General features: G+C 45.1%; 1 protein-coding gene across 15 annotated transcripts in view; it reads left to right on the top strand.

The window, feature by feature from the left end:
• Nucleotides 1-19,275, top strand: part of OPA1 (OPA1 mitochondrial dynamin like GTPase) — a 76,357-nt gene that overhangs the window by 21,197 nt on the left and 35,885 nt on the right. For 10 of the 15 annotated variants that reach the window (XM_084847836.1, XM_084847842.1, XM_084847838.1 and 7 more), the window contains 15 exons: nt 1,045-1,098; nt 3,758-3,862; nt 4,278-4,364; nt 4,715-4,828; nt 6,263-6,343; nt 8,255-8,329; nt 8,526-8,597; nt 10,046-10,145; nt 10,533-10,663; nt 11,786-11,858; nt 11,958-12,030; nt 12,997-13,112; nt 13,987-14,051; nt 15,443-15,519; nt 17,261-17,426. In XM_084847836.1, coding sequence (XP_084703962.1) covers nt 1,045-1,098; nt 3,758-3,862; nt 4,278-4,364; nt 4,715-4,828; nt 6,263-6,343; nt 8,255-8,329; nt 8,526-8,597; nt 10,046-10,145; nt 10,533-10,663; nt 11,786-11,858; nt 11,958-12,030; nt 12,997-13,112; nt 13,987-14,051; nt 15,443-15,519; nt 17,261-17,426 — 1,389 coding nt within the window. The remainder of the gene's footprint in view (nt 1-1,044; nt 1,099-3,757; nt 3,863-4,277; nt 4,365-4,714; nt 4,829-6,262; nt 6,344-8,254; nt 8,330-8,525; nt 8,598-10,045; nt 10,146-10,532; nt 10,664-11,785; nt 11,859-11,957; nt 12,031-12,996; nt 13,113-13,986; nt 14,052-15,442; nt 15,520-17,260; nt 17,427-19,275) is intronic. The other 5 variants (XM_084847841.1, XM_084847848.1, XM_084847844.1 and 2 more) reach the window with 1 other exon arrangement.

Here is a 19,275-nt window from a genome sequence, read left to right on the forward strand (position 1 = left end):
GTCTGCCCAGCTTTGCCCCAATTGAAACTCATTGAGGCATAAGTGGTGTAAAGTATAAGAAACAAGAACTGGCAACTACAGGAGGGCTGTCTTCTAAAAATTAGTGCTCTGTATTTATCCCAGCACATAACTTTTTAATCTCTTATTTAATCACAAAAGACCTGCTGATACAAAAAGGGACTTAAAAGTGCATAACTGTGTCCTTGGTGGCAACTGGAGTTATGGTTTCATATTAAATGTCCCTTCATTAAAAAAAAAAATCATCTTAACAAGATACTTCTAGGAGTGTAAACCAATTCATTTACTATGACATTCTTAGTATTAATGTCAGGGTGGACACTGAGCCCATAGAATCCAAGAGTAGTTCTGATTCTGAGGTGGAGCAGCCGCTTCTGGGAGAGGAGTGCGCTCATCCTTCCCAGGGCCAACAGCTGGCAGAGATTCCTCCCACCGGCATTCCTGACATAGATAGCAGTCCCAGGAGTGAGAGAGCGTGGGAAGAAGACTTGCTGGATGCGTGACGCCAACGCAGGGAGCGGCGCCAAATGGAGGGCGTGGAAAAGAGGCGTAGTGCCTGGTTCACGCGCAAACAACGGTTGCGCCCAGAGGATCCAAAGGAAAAGGGGAGGGACTCTCCCTAGCCCATAAATTCAGGGTCTGCCAGTGATTCTCCTTCAAATGGGGACCAACTGTTCCAACTTAGGGCATAGGTACTCTGCTGCTCATAGCTAGTTGCTAACAGAGTTGTTAAGTTGTAAAAAAGGAATAAAGCTTTGAAAAGAATCCCTTTGTCTGTGTCTGGACTTGGCTACTGGATTAGACTGAAAGAGGCCGCCAAGGAGCCCTTGACAATTAAGACTGCTATTATGAAAGAGGCTCTATCCTTAGTTTCCTTTCTGTCTCATGCTTTCAATTGACAAAAGAACTTGATTGAATGGTCCTTGTGAAACTGATGACTCTTAAAACTCATCATTTGTGGATCTGCTATATCCTGAACATAAAATAAATCCATGATATTCATGCTTATGATTTTTGCTGTTGCAGGTTTCTGACAAAGACAAGGTTGATCAGCTCCAAGAAGAACTACTGCATACTCAGGTATAGTCACTTTGCTGATGTGAAGGCCAAAATTCACAGTTGCTTCACCTTTGCCAGGGGAGTCATAGACCCTGAGTCAAACCAGGAATTGAGCACTTCTGCCTTTTCCTTGTCATCTGTTATCATTTTGCCATCCTCACTGATGAGTTGTACACCATTTCTTTCCTCTGTCTTTTACTATGCACATATCTGAAGAAAGTCCTTTTGTTGCTTTTAGCATCCCTCTCTAACCTCAGCTTGTTCTCAGCTTTAGCCTTCCGGATGCCATCCTTGCAATTCTGTGCTACCTGCCTGTACTCTTCCTTTGTAGCTTGGCCTTCCTTCCACTTCCTATATGTGTCCTTTTTTGTTTCCAGGTCATCTCTAAGCTTTTTGTGAAGCCACATTAGCTTTTTCTGTTGTCTTCCACCTTTTTTTCTTGTTGGAATTGTTTGTAATTGTGCCTTGAGAATTTCCTTTTTTAAAAACTCCCACCCTTCTTGGACTCCTTTTCTCACTAGAATCGTTTGCCATGGGACCTTACTGATCATTGTTCTGAGTTGATTAAAATCAGCTTTCCTAAAATCCAGGGTATGCATTTCGCCACACTTGGCTTTTGCTTCCTTTAGAACCAAAAACTCAACTATAAGATGGTCACTTTCCCCCAGAGTTCCTGTAACTGCTACTTTATCCACTAATTCATCTCTGTGGGTTAGAATCAAGTCAAGGATAGCTGATCCTCTAGTTCCTATCTCTACTTTCTGTAGGAGGGAATTATCTGCCACACAAGTCAGGAATTTCCTGGAGGGTCCATGTTTTGCAGAATTTGTCTCCCAACAAATATCGGGGAAATTGAAGCCCTCCATCATTACTACATCATGCTTCCTTGAAACATTGGCAATTTGGTTTTCAAAAGTTTCATCCTCGTCTTCTCCTTGATTGGGTGGCCCATAGTTGACTCCGACCACCAAGTTCCTGTTATTCTTTGCTTCACTGATTTTAACCCAGATGCTCTTGATGGGGCTACCAAGCTCCTCCTCCTGTATTTCTGTGCAGAGATATGTATTTTTAACATATAGTGCAACTCCACCTCCCTTTCTGTTCCTCCTGTTCTTTTGGAACAAGTTATATCCTTCAATTGCTGTATTCCAGTCATGAGAGTCATCCCACCAAGTTTCAGTTACACCTATCAAGTCATAACTTCCCTCCTGTATTAAGAGTTCAAGTTCTGTTTGTTTCCCATACTCTGGACATTAGCGTATAGACATTGAAGACCATGTGCTTCATAGTCTGGCTTTCTTCCTCCATGTTTGTGAAGACTATGATTGGCTGCTGTTTGAGCTGTTCTCTCCGTTGCGGTGCATGAGCCTTCATTGTTACCCCCAACTTTACGTCTCTCTCCCCTGTAGGATTCAGTGTAAAGCCCTCCTGATGAAGTTCTTCATGATGCATTTTATTCATGCTTCATTTTATTCAAAGTGCTTGTTGTAACCTATTAAGCTCCACTTGGCTCAGGACCCCAGGACCCCAAGTACCGACCCTCCCCATATGAACCTACCCAGTCCCTGAAGGTCAGCTTTAGAGGCCGTTCTCTGTGCATCCCCTCCAAGAAAAGCTCAGGGGTGTCAGCTTGGGAACGGGCCTTTTCTGTGATAGCCCTGAGTTTATGGAACACTCTCCCCAAGGAGGCTTGGCTGGCGTGGTACTGTCATTTTTTCAGCACCGTGCAGAGACATACCTATTTTCCCTGGTGTTTGGACATGAGTTATGACGCGACTGTTGTGGGGCTTTTGTGTTGTTCATTCTAGATGGTGAATGGGGAATGATTCTGTGTACTTGTGGATGGATGAACACTTTTCATACTGTATTGTTTTTAGGTTACGTTTTTATAGGATTTATTTTTACTTGTATTATTGTGCTCATTATGGTGTATATTGATATTAGGGGCTTTTTCTTGCTATAGTAATCATGGGTTTCTGAATTGTGTGTAAGTCACATCGAGACTGCTTTTCCCAGTGGGAACTGGTGCAAAAAATTAATAATACTAATAATCGCTTAAAAAAAAAAACTTGAAGAAGCACAAGGGGTTTGTTTGTTGTTCATTACAGGAATTTCTTTCCAGCCCTGTTTACCCCTGTCTCTGCTCTCTTCCTCTGCTGTTTCCCTGTGTCCGTTTTTAGACTGTAAGCCTTTTGGGGCAAAGACCTGTAAAAACTGTCCTTTGTAAAGCACTATGTAAATCAATGGCACTATGTAAAAGGTTCCCAGGGTTCTGGCCCCCACCTGCATTATCAGAACACCCCTAATATGACACAATTTGATTATACACAATAAAATCTTCAGATACTGATATTCCTTTTATCAAAACTGCTAGAATAAAGCACATTGTTTTAATTTCACACTTCAATAAGATGGACTGTACTGGAGCAATACTAGGACTTGGTTATGAGGTACACAAATCACCTTTTTAAAAACGTCATTAAAAATAACCTTTTCTCTGAAGTCATGGCCAAGGTTGTCAAGGAAGCAAAGAGCATCTCCTGTGGTTAGATTATTTGGTAATAATTCTGGTATGGAAGAGGGAGCAGCAATTTGTTAGCATAGATGGTGGCCCCTTATTTTACTAACCTTTTTCCTCTCCCCTCCCAACCTCCTGGTTTTAATATTTCCTGTTTTGCAGTTGAAATATCAAAGGATGCTTGAGCGCTTAGAGAAGGAGAATAAAGAGCTAAGGAAGATTGTATTGCAGAAAGATGACAAAGGCATCCATCAGAGGAAGCTGAAGGTAGTGCATTCAAAACCTGCACATCTCCAGCCTGCCCGCCCACCACCATATCTTTCATACTACCATCGTTCACCTGAGCTAACTCCTTTTACGAGCAAGTTTAGTTAATAAAAGCCAAAACCCTCCGGTGACTGGCATTTTCCTTGAATTCCAGACTAATGTGATACATCCTGGATATAGTCTAGTTTCTTCTGGATATTTTATTACGGGGCTGTCTGACTGGAAGAGACAGCTAGCTCTCTTCAGTCAGGGTCTTGCATTCCTGAAAACGCCTGTTGCAACAGGTGCATGTCCTGCCATAGGTGGTCTTGGATTCCACTGATAAGTGAGTTTTTATGAGACTGCAAGAAGGCTTCTTTCTCATGCTTGGCTTTGGCTCAGCTCACCAAGTTCACTTTAATTCTTTTTTTCTTAGAAATCTTTGATTGATATGTATTCCGAAGTCCTGGATACTTTGTCGGATTATGATGCTAGCTATAATACCCATGATCATTTACCTCGGGTAAGTAAATGATGAGCTTTGAACAGCTTTGCATTTACAATAAAGGGTGGCATAGTTTAATACCTTCCAGTTCAGCCATGAGCAAGAGGAATGGCTCATGAAGTTCTAGCATTGTTGAAAATACCCGTTTAATTTTTGAACCATTGACAGGCAATAACTGTCTAGTTCGGGGCATTCTAAGTACAAAGTAATGAATTTGTATGTTTTTCTATAAATACAATTGGATCTTCTGAAAACCTCTATTTCCCCCCCAAAGTTAAGGCGGTCACTTCTGATTTGAATTCTGGGGTGACTGGCCAAAAGTCTATTGGTTTCTGTTAAAAGCCAGTGACTGAATATTTTTGGTTAAGGTTGTAGTGGTTGGAGATCAGAGTGCTGGAAAAACCAGTGTGCTCGAAATGATAGCCCAAGCTCGGATCTTCCCTCGAGGCTCTGGAGAAATGATGACTCGTTCACCTGTTAAGGTAAGAATGTTGAAATAGAGTGGAGCGGTCACCAGGGTTCAGGTGGAAAAGACACCGTTTCAGAAATGAATCCTTTGGTTGTATGGGTCTTGTATGGTTACTGTAAAGCAGGGGTGGGCAACCTCTGGCCCTCTGGATGTTTTGGCCTACAACTCGCATCAGTCCCCATCGTTGGGCATGCTGGCTAAGGCTGATGGCAGAGCTAGACCCAAACATGTGGAGGGCCACAAGTTTGTTTATTACTATTTTATTTGAAACATTTCTATCCCGCCCTATATCATTAAGATCTCAGGGCGGCGTACAGATAAAATCAATTTAAACAGTATAAAACAATCAATAATTTAAACACCTAAAACATATTAAACAAGCTAATACCAGTTAAAATCTAAAACAATAAAACAGTTAAAACAATGTGCTAGGGAATACATTTAGCCCTCAAAGGCTTTGGTAAAAAGCCATGTTTTTACTTGGCACCAAAACGAGACCAGTGTCGGCGCCAGTTAGACCTCCAAGGGGATGGCATTCCACAACCAGGGTGCCACAGCAGAGAAGGACCTCTCCCATGTCCCACCATAGTGTATGTCTTGCACTGGTGGGATGCAGAGGAGGGCCCCTCCAACAGATCTCAGTTCTCAGGCAGGCATACATAGGGAGAAGCGCTCCCTCAAATATCGAGGTCCCAGCCGCTTAGGGCTTTAAATGTCATCACCAAAACCTTGAATTCTGACCAGAAGCATATTGGTAGCCAGTGCAATTCCTTTAAAACCGGTGTTACATGGTTTTTATGAGGTGTTCCGGTCAGCAGTCTAGCTGCTGCATTTTGCAGTAGCTGCAACTTCCGAGTCGTCTTCAAGGGTAGCCCCAGGTAAAGTGCATTGCAGCAGTCTAATCAGGAAGTCACCAGCACATGTACTACTGTGGCTAGGTCATCCCTGTCCAGAAGGGCCGTAGCTGGCGGATCAGCCGAAGCTGGGCCCAAGTACTCCGGGCCACGGAGTCCACCTGGGGCTCCAGTGACGGGGTGGATCTAGGAGTACTCCCCAGCTATGCACCTGCTCCTTCAGGGGGAGTGCAACCCTGTCCAGGACAGGTCGTTTACCCAATTCCTGTGCTTGGGAACCACCACTCCATGGAGCTTCCATCTTGTCGGGATTTAGCTTCCATTTATTGGCCCTCATCCAGCCCACTGTAGCCTCCAGGCACTGGTCCAGCACCTTCACCGCCTCAACTGACTCCGACGACAAGGAGAAATAGAGCTGCGTATCAGCATACCGGTGACATCCCACACCAAAACTCGTAATGACCTCTCCCGACGGCTTCATAGAGATACTGAACAGCATGGGGGATAGAATAGAACCCTTTCGCACCTCAGCCCTGCTCTAAAACCTGCTCAGATCTTTAATCCGCTGCTCTTTTCTCCCCTTTGGATGTTAGGTCACCCTCAGTGAAGGTCCTCACCATGTGGCTATCTTCAAGGATAGTTCTCGAGAGTTTGATCTGACCAAGGAGGAGGATGTAAGTTTCAAATAATAGTTTATTATCCAAGGACTAACTTTTTAAAAATCATATCCATGACTTGGAGCGTGAATTATCCATGTGGGTGGATGTGAGTGAGGAAACATCTGTATGAAAAAGGTTAACTTTGGTGTTATAAAGTGAGCGTGGACCAAGGAGAGTTGAGTTCAAAACCCCACTCAGCCATGAAAATTACTGGGTGGCCTTAGGCTGAGCGATAATGACCTGCCCACTTCCTCAAAAGATGCCCCTGAGCTCCTTGGAGGAAGGGCAGGGAACAAATGTTTCATCGATGGAAAAACTGTCAGGTGTCCTCATCTGGCTTGACAAATGGTTCTACCCACTAAACACATCTGCTGCGCAACTTCCATTTACGTCACAGAGCTTTACACGGATCTCCTTGTGGAACTCCACTGAGAACAAGTTGAAGTTGCTCAATACCAGGGTTTACAAGATTATATTCTTGTTTGGCATCTTTCTTCATTGTAAAATGCCATGTTCCTTTGGAAGATCATTAAAAAGCTGTAAATGACCATTGTCTTGCATGTCCCATGAAGTCATCTGGTAACATTACAGTATGCTACTTTTGAAAATAAATGGAAGCCTACACAAATTTACTGAAAGGTTTATTCTAAATTCAGACTACCTCATTGGCTCTCACCCACATCAGAGAGTTCCTTCTGTTCCTAGGCCCTTTATGCTGACAATTTACACCTGAGCCAGTTACAATGTTTGTGAACATTCCATGACATTACAATAATTCACCCAGTGGATAAGGATGGAATATGGATAAGTAATAGCCACTCTGTGTCTGCTGCAGGTTTTGTCACCTTTTGAAGCAATGAACTGTGCCTTCTCTCCACCACCACCACCCAACCCACCCCCCCACCTGGCAAATATACCATCCTTCAGGTTTCAAGTGCAGCTCCTTCCAGATCAGGGCACGCTGGGACTCTGTTTTTTTAATTGTTTATGTTAATTGTATATCATACTTTTCCAAACACTTCTTAGTAAATAATATCAAACACTACAATAGAATTACAGTTAAAAATACCATAACCAAATAGCAAACAAAATTGCAGCACTGACAATAAAATAAATTATGAGAACACAATTAACTTAAAGCAGCAAACCATTTAAATGTTAAAAGCTTTTTGGAATAAATCTTAAAGAGATGGATAAAAGTAAAAGAGGGGAGGAAACCTGGAGGATCTCCTCAGGGAGGGCATTCCACAGTCTCAGTGCCACCACCAAAAAGGACTCGCTGTCTTTTACAACAACTCACCTGACATCCCATGTTGACAGGCCAGAGAGCATGCCTGGCCTCAGATGTTAAGAGACTGATCTTAAAGCCCAGGAAGGTTCATATGGGAAAAGGTGGTTCTTGAGGTAACCTATTCCTAGGCCATTTAGGCCTATGTAGGTCTTCATTGGCACTTTTAATTGAGCCCAGAAACAAATTGGCAATCAGTGTAGATTATATAAAACTGCAGTCATATGCGTGAATCATTAACCCAACTAATACCACCAACCTTCTGGTGGCCGCATTTTGGACCAATTGCTGTTTCTCAACTGTTGTATAACTAGTGGTGTGGCTGCCATTGTCTTCTTGGAGAGACCACCAGGCCGTAGTGTGGCTGAATGAGGATTGAGCTCCCTGTTGCTTCTGACCTCTTTGCCTTGCTTTAGGCTCCTGTTTGCAGGAGTGGAGAGCAAGTTCTGTGCACTTAGAAGTGATTTCCATTGAGTGCCTGCTCACTTTCAGTGGTAATGGAAGAGACGTGTGCCTTGAACGTTCCCCTTCCATCCTTTCTCTTAAAGGAAATAAAATAAGGAAAACTGGTCACCTGCTGACACAAGTGTCTTGATTTCAGTTATGAATTCTAGTTATTTCTGATTATGTTGACGCAGCTCGCAGCCTTGAGGAATGAGATTGAGATCAGAATGAGGAAGAGTGTGAGTGAAGGCTGCACGGTCAGCTCTGAGGTAAGGCCTGGCTGTTGTCTTGAGTTCTCTCTCCCCAATTTCCTAAGAGGCCTAATCTTGCCTCTATTCCAGAAATCACTTATGTTACAAACTTTTCAGGGGGTTGTCCTAAGCACCCTTGTCTTTATTTTCTTTTTCTAGGAGTCTCCTCTGAACCCTTGTTATGCAAATCCTTCTTCTTTGTTTTCTTTTGCAGACCATCTCCCTTAGTGTTAAAGGTCCTGGCCTCCAAAGAATGGTGCTGGTGGATTTGCCTGGTGTCATTAGTGTGAGTATGCTGCGCTTGTGAGTTGCTGTCAGAGCCACCAGCATTATCAAGTGGATAACATTTTGTACGGGGCTGGGAAACAGGGGATCAAATTCCAGTTCATCCACTGTTGACTTTGGTCATCACTCCCTCTGCCTCAGTTCCCCAGCTGTAAAATGGGAGTGGTGCTGACCGGAATTGCAGGGCAGCTATAGGAATGGAGGAGAGCAGGACCACTTGAGCACTCTGGGGAGAGAGATGACAGGAGCCCTGTGTTCAGGAGAATGAAGCTGTGGCAATGAGAAAGGGGAGAGTTGACGAAGAGGACTATGGTACAAGATAGCTTCAAGGAAAGTGCAGGGAGAAATTGCCTGCTATTCCCCAGTACTTAAATGGACATCAAGGAGACGGTCTTCTCCCCTTTGACCTTCCTGCTCCTTTGAAATTGGCTGGAGAGGCCCTTCTCTGAGTTCCTTCCTCGGGTGCCCATGGGGCTTTGGGCAGGCAGTTCTTGGTGGTGCCACCACAGCTGTGGAATCTACCACCAACCAGTCCGTCTTCTTGACTGAATTTAGATGTGAATTGAACATTTACAGGCTTTTTAAATTCATGCGAAGTGTTTTGTTTTTTCTATGATTTATTTTATGAATTGCATGCTGCTTTGGATGCCTTCTGGGCTGAAATGTGGTTTGATACATTTTATAAATGAATTTTTCCATCATTGCCAGCTGTTTGTGTTGGGCCCCACCTTGTCCTGAGTCAGTTTAAGGACCAGCTGTATCAGCAGTCATTTGAAAATAATTGTTAGAGGTAGCAAAAGAATGTGGGTCTAACTCTTCCCAGCCCCCCTTAGAGAGGGATTTCCCATGCTTTCATTTATAGGATGGCGAATGGAAGCTCAGCAGAAATGGTGGTAGTAAGCAAGTGTATCTAGTAAGCTCTGTCAGGATCAGGGAGTCTAGGCTAACAGGAATACAGGCATAGAATAAGGATTGAAAGGAACTGGGTGTCCTAGTCATGGGTGGTTTGCCGTTGTGTTAGTACTTTAGTCATCTAAAGTACTAACACAAGGAGTGGCCAAGTGACCAGCCAGATGGGCGATTAACAAATTTAATTAATAAAAAATAAATCTAGAATGCTTGGGGATCAATTTGAGACTGTTGCTGCCTGCACTGAGCCCATGGAATAGGGCAGGCTAAAAAACGCTAGTTCATCCTAGCTGTTGATTAGGAGAAGTTTAAAGAGAGCCTTTTTCAGTTAATCATTTGAAAGAGCTTCCTAACTTGAGAGAGGTTCAGCCCTGGAACCAGCTTCTTAGGAAAGCTATGGAATCCCTTTCCAAGGTAGGCTTCAAAAAATACTGGGCGTGTGCCTGTCAGGGACAGTGTAGGTAGCTGATCCAACAGCTCCTTTCCAATTTTCTTAGGCCAGCTGTTTCTCTCTCCATCATCCCTGGTCTCTCTTTACAGACGGTGACATCAGGGATGGCTCCAGACACAAAGGAAACTATCTTCAGCATAAGCAAAGCCTACATGCAGAACCCTAATGCCATAATCCTTTGCATTCAAGGTAAGCAAGGAGTCCGGGCTGAACCAGGAGTGGCCTTGTCTCTTGATTAACAAAGGCCCGGCAGTTGCACCCCTTGTTCATTTGGATTCTTAGGAGATGGATTGTGACTGCAGACCAGACATGCTCCTTGTTTGTGACCTGGATTGGAAAGGTGGGGTGGTGCAAAGGGATGGTTCTGTCCTCATGTTGTGGGTGAACTAGCTGACCTCTTCTTCTCTCCAGCTCTGTGACTGTTAATCGTTTGTTTGTTAGGTCCCTGAGTTGACTAACTTTGTTCATCCCTTATTTTCTTCAAGTGAGTTGTAATTAGCTCCTGCTTTTTCTTGAAAAAGCTTTGTGCAGTATGCAAAGTCATAGCAAATTTAGGCTTTTTTGTTTTGTTTCCAGATGGGTCTGTGGATGCAGAACGCAGCATTGTCACTGACTTGGTCAGCCAAATGGATCCTCAGGGCAAGAGGACGATCTTTGTTTTGACAAAAGTGGATCTTGCTGAGAAAAACGTGGCCAGTCCAAGCAGGGTGAGGAGGAGAAGTGATTTCATGTAGCAGGTGCTGTTTGAGCTGCCTAGAAGAGCAGGAAGAGAAATGTCTTCTGGAGTGTCCCGAAGGGAGTTCTTGTGTTGACTACTCGATTTCCCAAAACTGTTAGGAATAATTTGATAATTCTTATAGAAGTCAAGTTTGTTATGCAGATACTCTGTGGTTGTGATTTTGCTTCTGTATGTAGGAGAGGTCCATATACATACTTGGGATTTTGCCCAGTGTCTTCTCTGACAGCAGTGCCAGTATAGCTCAGCTCGCTTGTGGAAGTCAACACACTTTTGGTGCTATTTTTTTATGGGTGTTCGTGCAGCTATTAAAAAAATGATTTGTTTCTTGGCCTGTGAGAGAAAATTAGCTACTTGGGAACTGGTATGAGGTGAACATTCTGGACACAGCACCGTCTCTCCCATGGTGCATAACTGGGACCTCCATTGGGACACTTGGCATGCCCTGAGCTTTTAAACAAAGCCATTCCTGCTCCTTTGTTTTCATACAGTTCCCCTGACTATTCAGTACTTAATCCATTACTTAAAATGTTCTCAGTTTTGTGTGTGAGGGTTTGTTATTGCTCCTTACTTTTAAAGTACAGTACAAGTAGTCAAAACCATGCATTAATTCTGGTTTCTTGGTTTTGTTTTGTTAATATCATTGTTTAGAACCCCATGATTCAAGGCTTACTTTAATGGACCTAGCCATGCTGTATTCTGCCTGCGAGACTATGCCCCTTATTTAAGCCAGGGTGGGCTGTGATGTGTGCTGGGGGACTTTTACATATTCAAGCTGCATCCGCAGCTTGTTGTGATGTGTGAACATGGTGAGGGTGGGTTGTTGGCCCATAGGTTGTGAGTGGTTTGTTAACCACGCCAACAACCCATCCTTGCCAGTTCACATGACACGACAAGGCATGGTTGTGGCTTGAATATGCAGAAGGGCTGCCCACCCGCACCACTAACTCCTGGTAGTTAATTAACCCACCATGGCTTAGTGTGACATGCAACAGGCCCTGTTTCTTCTTGACTGCTCTTTCCTACTGTACAATTTGAACAAAGGAAATCCGAGAGAGCACGTGAGATAAGCTTTATCTCCCTGTTTTCACAGATCCAGCAAATAATTGAAGGCAAACTCTTCCCAATGAAGGCTCTTGGATATTTTGCAGTTGTTACAGGAAAAGGTAATGTAGAGTTTTGATTTTCGCCAGCTGGTGCAGGTTCTTGTGTATATTAGATTATTTTAAATGCTTTCCCCTCTTTGTGTGCTTCCTTCTGTCTAGGAAATAGCAGTGAAAGTATTGAATCTATTCGAGAGTATGAAGAAGAATTTTTCCAAAACTCCAAACTGCTGAAGTATGTCAATATTTGTTGTTTTTAAAGTGTGTCTTGTTGGTTTAATGCCACTTGTCAACACAGGCTTCAGAATTTCTAGTTGGATATAAACCATTTCAGTCTGTCGAGGAACAAAGCACTTGAGTGGTTGCTCCAGATGTGGTTTGGAACCATCTGTCCTGAAAAGCTTTGTCTTTCCTTGGAATTGTGGAGACCTCCTTCATCAAAATAGACTAAAGGGTCTTTCAGCTTTCAGATGTTACTGTAGGTTTAATCCAATATGTGAGTCCTGTGGAAATACACTTCTGAGCTAGTCAATGAATTCCTAGCATATGATCTGGAGAAATGCAGCAATTTGTGCATTCATGCATTGCATTTCTAGAGGAATTTGGGCCTGAACATAATTTGCAGGAAAATCCTAACAAGTGAGTTGGCTCCTCTTTCCTTACAGTGCAATCCTATGCACGTTTTCTTGGAAGTAAGTCCTGTTGTATCCAGTGGGACTTACTCCCTGGTAAGTGCGTTTAGGATTGCACCCTCAGTGTGGCTGTAGATTTGCCTCCTTCCAGTGGGCAGTAGTACAGCGTGTGCTTCCATAGTGTGCAGCTCTTCCAAATAGTTTTGAGCAGGGCTCTTCAGACTGACTCGCCATTAAGAGCCACCCTCCTTTCTCTGGAGAGTGATCAGCTCTAGAACCCTCCTGGATCTGGAGCTCATGGACTGGGATGGGGGAGTGGGGAGAATTATCTCTGACTTTGTGCTTTGCTTTGCTTTGGAGATGTTCCAAGTGCGATGTTGAAGACAAGACACCATCACTCCATGTCAACTCAAAAAGTGACATGTAGCTGAATGCTCTGGGTATTTTGACAGGAGAGATGACCATGTGAGAACTTCCAGCATCAGCACTTCCTTCCTTTTCCATTCATGGGAAATAGATCCCTTGCTTTGATAAGCTTCCACAGTGTTGCACTTCTGTGTCTTTCATAGGAATTGTATGCTGAAGGCCCATCAGGTGACCACACGGAACCTCAGCCTGGCAGTCTCGGACTGTTTTTGGAAAATGGTGCGAGAGTCTGTGGAGCAGCAAGCGGATGCTTTCAAAGGTAGTGGGCTGACGGACGGTTCAGTGGGAAGCCTTGGGGGGGAGGGGTGCGCCTTTTCTGAAGAGCTGAGCATGGTACCGCATATTTACTTTACAGGCACCTCCCAGCTGTGTACGGAATATCCTCAGGCCTGGGTCAGGCTCGTTACTTAGAACAGCTTTTTTAATTTCTCCCTACCTGGGTCTGCAAAAAAGCTACAACAACAGTTTTAGGCACACACAAGTTTGTGTGTCACCCTTGATAGGATCGATATGCAAGGGGTGTGCTTGTCCCTTGAAGCTTCTGATTGCTGCGCAGAGGCAAAGCGCAAGATGAGTAGGATTGGAGAAAAAGCGATGGTTCATCTCAGTGTCATGGTGAGGAACAGGGGGTCCTTGAACATTTGTATAAGCTCCTAAGGCTAGAGAGCGCTGCTGCAGCCACCTAGAATGGTCTGACTACAGAAAAGGAAACTTTATATATTCCAACAAGGGATGTGTCGTAGTAGTCTTGTACTGTATACTTGTGGGAGACTAAAATAGCCTTTTAAAAAAATCTGCTATTCTGTGTATTGCATGTGTACCTCGGGGGGGGGGGGGGAATTAAACCTGTTTTTTGCTTCGACTGCAGTGCAGTTTGAAACCTCAGGATTAAAATGTTGATAATGCACAGGCAACTCTTGTGAAGCTTCAGTGTTGTTACACGTGTTAACACTGGTAACGTTTCCCTTGAGGAAGTTGATGTGTTTCCCAACCTTGTATTGTAACCTACTGTATGTTGCTTTAATTGCTGCTGCTATTTCAGCTGCAGGCATTGTTACTGCAACCAAGGGGCAAATGTGATGTGCACAGTCTTGTAGAATAAGGCATGAATTTCACCTCTGCTCTTCCCATAGCAACACGTTTTAATTTGGAGACTGAATGGAAGAACAACTATCCCCGCTTGCGAGAGCTTGACCGGGTAAGTGCATTCCCTAGGTCAGAGCCACCGCGGGCTTCGGGCCAGGAGGCCAGCCTGAGTGCTCCGCATCAGAGAAGCGTGATGCACGGTTCCCCTTTGTGGTGGGGAGGCTGCTTCTGCTGCACTTACGGCATAAATTCCCCGGCCTTGGAAGCCTGTCAGTTGACATACCTGTATAGCTGTTGGTACCAGTTGGTCTCTCTTTTCACAGGCCTTCTAAATGTGGGGAAATTGGCTGGGAAATTGGCTGTTTTTATCACCAGTTATGTCTCTCATTTTTTCTTGTTTTTTTCCTACTTGCTTAAAAAAATTTCTTCACTACTCTGGGCCTTTTTCAAAATGGAAAAGTGGTTTATATATATTATACTAGCAAATGGACCCAGGTGGGAAGAGCCCAGGTTGGGAAGAGCCCTTAACTGGATACAACAAAGCCTTACACGCTTGTCGGAGTTGGAGTGAAGCCTTCGAGCAAAGTTACACAGCTGCCAGAGTTGGACACATTACGCTTGCCCTGGCCCCTAGGCACAGCCCCTGCCTCCTGAAGACTGTCCTGAGTTCCCCTCTCTGTCAGCCATGTCTCCCTCTTCTCCACTCTTCCTTTTCTCCCCCTCCCACCACATCAGTTGCCAACATTCTTCTTCAATTACCGGGACAACCCGTTTCCTTCCCCCAGCCCCTGCTGTATCTATGTGATAATATAGGTTGAGTATCTGATAGCGGACAAAAACTTCACTATGCCTAAAACCATCCCAGATAGAGGTACAACACATTCTGAAAGTTTCATAACAATCGGATGTATGGTTTTAGAGTCTATCGAGGACGTACAACAAACACCTCCATTTATATAGAGAGATGGACTAGCTGACAATGCTGTAGTTTTCTCCTCCTCACCTATGATTTTAACTGGACTAGCTTGGTGAGACCTTGCCGGAGTAATTTGTTATATGTAATTTGTGCAGAAAAGCAGCTATTCTGAAGCCGCCTTGACAGAACAATGATGTGGCTAATAGAGAGAGTTGTCTTTGAGCTCCTTATTCCTTTGCCAAGCAAGGATGTTCCTTGAAAGACAAAATGAGCCTGTCTGCTTCCCATGCCTCAGAAGGAGAGCATCCGTCAGGCGTGCAAAAGGTTTAATTGCTGGGATCTCCAGTTCAAGGCATCTCTGGAAGCAGGGAGGTGAAAGAAGGCCTTTCTGCTTTGGAAAGCTGCTGCCAGCAAGGTCGGAAGGGGCTAGGCTAGATTAGGACGCTGCCGCTCAGGGGTGGAGCCAGCAGCCCAACTCTAGGCTAGATGGAGCAGTGGTGTGAATCTGCATAATGCTACTACAGACGTTCACAAACCTGACTTAGCACAAGCATCTCTAGAGCAACAAATACTTTTTTTCTGTCTAGAATGAACTGTTTGAAAAAGCAAAGAATGAAATCCTTGACGAAGTCATAAGCTTGAGCCAGGTGACGCCAAAGCACTGGTACAGTAATTAATTGGGGGGTTTTGGTCTTCTGTTCTGTTTTGTTTTTGTCTTGGATGTAGTAGGTTATGTTAAGATTAAAATAGGCCACCATAAATTATCTGTGATCCCATGATGATGCCATGTATTTCTTATAATCCACCTGGAATGCATCCACTCCTTTTTCCCTATAAAATATTTATTGGTTCTACATCTCTGAATGATTTTGGTGACCCCTGACATTCTGCAGATGGCTGGCAATTTTGCTGCTCTCTCAAGAGAAATTATAGCATATGTTAACTGTTCTTGTTCCAGGAATTATAGAAACCAGCAATGAGGGAAGGTCTTTCTAAATATAGGTTAAAGCAACGACATGCCGGGGGCTGTGGATACTCTGGGTGAAAGCCAATTGTGTCCATCCACCAACAGAATGGCATCCATCAGGGGAGGGATTGAGCCCCCCCCCCCCCCCCACACACACACGCCCCAGTCTGCTTTGGAGGGTTGGGCCTTCCGGACCAGATTTTCGGGGTGCACCAGCGGGCTGCAGAGGGAGGAGAGGAGAGTTCCATTGCGCTCAGTGTTGGATGTTACCCTAAGCTCACTGTTAAACAGAAAAAAGTTTCTGCACCAAGAAAAGTTGGATTTAATGGCCTGCATGCAGCATGCAAACCTATGTGTGTGTTGCATAATGCTGCTTCTGCTCGCCTTGAACAGGGGCAAAGACCTAGGCAGGGCACTGACGACTGGAAATGGATGCTCTATGTGCATACATACGTCCCACTTCTGACATTTCACAAGAGGAGGTACTGGTAATACACTTCCACGCTCCCCTTGGCAGCTGTCAGTGCTAGACACCTTCCGAAAGCAGTGTTTCTCTGATGTGGTGGAGAGGGAAGCCATGTGGTCTTAACTACCCAGTCTTTTCCTGGGGTAGGAAAAGCCCCTTCTGCAACCTTGTGGGTTATACCTCCGAGATGGTCTCTTGTCAGACTAGGCCAGGAGGCTGTGAGGGACAGATTGAAGGGTGTACATTTGTGGAACTGTGTTTTTAACAGATTGATTTGCCTCAAGCCAGAGCTTGACATAAACCATAATTTGGCCAAAGACAATAACAACAACTGCTTTTCATTTCTGCAAGTCATTCCTGCTTGTTTATGCTTCAGTACCTTTAAAGTTTTCATACGTAACTCTTGGCAGATCTAAAAAGCTGCCTGCCTTCTCCACTTTTACAGGCGGAGCTGGTTTGGACCCATCTGGGCTTACTTGGCAATTTTGAGTTTACTACAGTTTGGGGGAAGATGGGAAGACTGTGGCAATAAACTTCTTTTATTGGGTCAAGGAAAGGCTTGAATTGACCAGCTTCCAAAGCATCGACTTAAGGAGTGAAAAGGGTCTCCAGTAAATATTTTGGTTGATCTTGACAAACATGAGGTTTGTTCCCTCCCTGCTTTGGATGCTGCTACCACGCTCCACCTTGAGAACAGGCTAGAGTCTCGCGAGCAGCGCTAAAACTGGTTTCCAACCTCACAGTACAGGCAGCTTTGTGCATAGCCAAGTATTAAGGTTTTCCTGCTTCTGAAATGCCGCCCCCACCATTTCCTAGTGCAGGAGACGCGTGACTTGGAGGCTGTATCTCCACTTTGAAGGTTGGAGGCTCGGGGAGGAGGGACCCTTTCCCACAAGGCGACCCTTTGGCCCAGCTGTATCCATCACCCACCTGCAGGGATGCAAATGAACGTTTCCCCTTCCTTCTCCTTAGGGAGGAGATTCTTCAGAAGTCCTTGTGGGAGAGGGTCTCGACACATGTGATAGAAAACATCTACCTTCCGGCAGCGCAAACCACGAATTCGGGGACTTTTAATACCACAGTGGACATCAAGCTCAAGCAGTGGACTGACAAGCAGCTGCCCAACAAAGCTGTGGAGGTGAGGCTTCTGTGGCCTGGGCATCTGCGTACTAGCGGATCTCCTCAGTGAAACCTGTCCGTTCCTTCAGGCTCTCTGTGCAAGTCACTGCAAGGTGACAGAGGTGATGGCAGTTCAGGCTGCGGTGCTGGTGTGCGCTCTCTTTCGCTCACAATACTCTACTGTAGATAGTTACTGAGTTCGTGGTTCTCGTGGAATCGGGTAAGGCAGGAAGGAGGAGCCATTTTTAGCCTGAGGGCCACGTTCCCTTCTGGGTTGTATCTACAAAAAGTGGGCAGGTCAGATCTAAAGTGACCGGGCACCCCCTTCTCATTCCCACATACCTATACCAACACGGGCATGTATGCATCCATACAACACGGGATGCAGACACACCCATTCTCACGTGCATAGTGTGCACCCATTCCTTCATGCCTTGTGCGCATGCACAGTGACCCGCCACCGCAGCCCCTAGGCTTGGAAGGATCCCTCCATTTACACCAGCGGAGGCTTTTTTCAAACCTAGTTGTTATTGGGGGGCGGGGGGGGTGTCATTAGCCAGGTGGGGAGGTTTCACAGCTGCATCCGGCCGATGGGCTGGAAGTTCCTCACACATGATGTAAGGCTTAGACCCAGGGTCACCCACAGAGACAAATGTGTGAAGGCTTGGTAGGAGCTGGGAGCAGGCTCAGAGGTGCATCCAACTTTGTAGAATTCTGAAGCAGATTAATTCAAAGTCATTCACAAAACTGAGTCTCGGCTTCCCCTCTTGGCCTCTTTGGCAGAAACTGAGTGGACATGCAGAGGAAGTGCATAGCCCTCCTGTCTTTAGACCCTGTGTGACCGAAGGTTTGTCATGGACACTCCCCTCCCTCTTCTCAATTCTGTGCATTTACCGCCTCTTCTGTTTCAAGCTGCCTCTTCTACACCCCCATCCTGCTTCACGGCCAGCCTGCAGTCATAGAATCATAGAATAGTAGGGTTGGAAGGGGCCTACAAGGCCATCGAGTCCAACCCCCTGCTCATTGCAGGAATCCAAGTCAGAGCATCCCTGACAGATGGCTGTCCAGCCTCGTCCTGAATGCCTCCAGTGTGGGAGAGTCCCCCACCTCCCTAGGTAATGGGTTCCATTGTCGTATTGCTCTAACAGACAGGAGGTTTTTCCTGATGTTCAGCCGGAATCTGGCTTCCTGTCACTTGAGCCCATTATTCTGTGTCCTGCACTCTGGGATGATGGAGAAGAGATCCTGGCCTTCCCCTCTCTCACAACCTTTCAAGTACTTGAAGAGCGCTATCATATCTCCCTTCAGTCTTCTCCTCTGAAGGCTAAACATGCCCAGTTCTTTCAGTCTCTCTTCATAGGGCTTTGTTTCCAGTCCCCTATCATCCCTGTTGCCTCCTCTGAACCCTCTCCAGTTTGTCTGCATCCTTCTTAAAGTGCAGTGCCCGGAACTGGACACAGTACTCCAGATGAGGCCTAACCAGTGCTGAGTAGAGGGGAACTAGTACTTCCCGGGATTTGGAAGCTATACTTCTGTTAATGTAGCCCAAAAGAGCATTTGCCTTTTTTGCAGCCACATCACCTTGTTGACTCATATTCCGCTTGTGATTGACAACAATTCCAAGATCCTTTTTGCTTGTAGTGTTGTTGAGCCACGTATCCGCCATCTTGTAACTGTGCATTTGGTTTCTTTTTCTTTACGTCTCCTGTAGGATTCAGTTTAAAGCCCTCCTGATGAAGTTCTTCATGCTGTGGCCAAACACATTCTTCCCAGCCTTTGTAAGGTGCAACCCGTCCCTTGCCAACAGTCTATCTTCCGGGAAGTTTAGCCCATGGTCCCAGAACCCAAATCTCTTGTGTCAGCACCAC

This window comes from Heloderma suspectum, chromosome 3 (assembly GCF_057233095.1).
Source record: "Heloderma suspectum isolate Gila_16-S chromosome 3, 16-S_ref, whole genome shotgun sequence".
Classification (NCBI taxonomy): Eukaryota; Metazoa; Chordata; class Lepidosauria; order Squamata; family Helodermatidae; genus Heloderma; species Heloderma suspectum.